This window comes from Geospiza fortis, unplaced genomic scaffold (assembly GCF_000277835.1).
Source record: "Geospiza fortis unplaced genomic scaffold, GeoFor_1.0 scaffold29, whole genome shotgun sequence".
NCBI lineage: Eukaryota > Metazoa > Chordata > Aves > Passeriformes > Thraupidae > Geospiza > Geospiza fortis.
In genome coordinates, this window is record NW_005054349.1 from 5,040,690 (window position 1) to 5,042,239 (window position 1,550).

Sequence of the window (1,550 nt, forward strand, 5' to 3'; positions counted from 1 at the left end):
CAGAATGAGCCCCAGGGCAGCGGCTTTTCTGCCTGTTCCCGGAGTTTTCTGCCTGTCTCTGGCACACTTTAAGTACCAAAGCAAATTCCTCCAGTTTGTCTGGATCTCCCATCTGGTCTCCCCCATCCAGCCTCAGCACCCATTGTGTGCTTCCCAGAAACGCTGCATGGGGTGGAAATGTGCATCCAATCATGGGAAAAGCTGGTTTCTATCAACCCCTCTCTGCCTACGTTTACTTAAAAAATTCCCTGGGGGTTTTCAGGGAGGAGGAGACCTCAGAACCCCTGCACTGCTCACTCTTCGAGGCTTCTCCGAGCCCCAGACTTGGGTGTCCCCCCCAAATTGTGTCACTGCTCTGAGAAGAGATGTGGAGCATAATGAGAATATTTCCAAGCACTTAAAATAATACTCCTGAAGCTTGAATACACATTGGGATCATTTTATTTCCTCAGAGTTTGAAGCTTTCAGGGCGTACTGGAGTCAGTTTTGTAAATTTTCTCAGTACCCACTGAAGGTTGGGATGGTTTTTGGTGTTCAAAGCAAAACTGAAAGTTTGGATAACATCTTCATGTGCAACTACACACGTCAGCAACATGACAAATAACACAAGACTCCCAAGAACAACACAAGAGACACCAATGACAAGTCCCTGTTTTTGCAGCTCACACCAGAGCTCTGTGAGTTAGTGTGCCCTGGGAGGTGTCACAGCTCCCTCTTTGCTTGTGGCATATCTATCATAATTTGTCTTCCAGATATTGATCCCCCATAATCAACCAAGCACCTGCAGCTCCCAGGAGCCAGGTGGATCCTTCTGCTCAGCTCTGGGTGCCTTTTCCAGCAGCATGAGCTGAGCCCAGTTTGTTGAGCTCTCTCTTATAACACTGATGTGATATAGGTTAATACTCTGTTTGGTTACAGTCTTGCAGTCCAGATTAGGCTGCATTGGACCCAGGTGATGGATTTTTGTAGTGGAAAAGGTTCAGTTTACATGGAGATAATGAACTATCCTGATCCAGAGCCCTGTGTGAGCATGGTGGATGCTCCAGGTGATGGTGGCTGTAGGTACCCAGGATCAGGGCTGAAATCCCCAGAGCTGTGCCAAGGCTGAGCCTCTCACTCATAGCTCAGGGTTCAGAAGGATTCCCAAAATGGCAAATCTGCAGAAGCACTGAAACACCTGAAATGAGGCACCTGAACCCACTGCAGTCCAGCCATTGGCATCAACAGTGGCTTTTGAGGGGATGGAAGCCAAAAGTCCCCAGCAGCAACAGCGCAACCAGAAAATCTTTTGGCACCACAATGTCCTCATGGATCAGGTCCTGCCATCTGCGGCACACAGGGACAATTCCAGGCAGATTTGGAGAGCAGAGCAGTCCTCACCGCAGCTCTGAGAAGCCCCTGCATGGACAGGGCTCTCACGAGATGGACTCCAGCAGCAGCTCATCGGGGGGCATGGTGGGGATGTCCATACTGTTTATTTGGCCAAAGAACTTGGGAAGAGACCAGAACTTGAGGCGGGGGAGATTCCTCTTCCTGACGCGGATGTCGTG

General features: G+C 49.7%; 1 protein-coding gene across 1 annotated transcript in view; it reads right to left on the bottom strand.

Annotated features, from left to right (window-relative positions):
* Positions 1 to 423: 423 nt before the first annotated feature.
* Positions 424 to 1,550, bottom strand: part of LOC102041457 (putative P2Y purinoceptor 10) — a 5,636-nt gene continuing 4,509 nt past the window's right edge. Inside the window, 1 exon segment of the mRNA XM_031058844.1 lies at positions 424 to 1,550. This exon segment is cut by the window's right edge and continues 75 nt beyond it. Within this exon segment, the coding sequence (XP_030914704.1) occupies positions 1,416 to 1,550 (135 nt within the window). The 3' untranslated portion in view covers positions 424 to 1,415.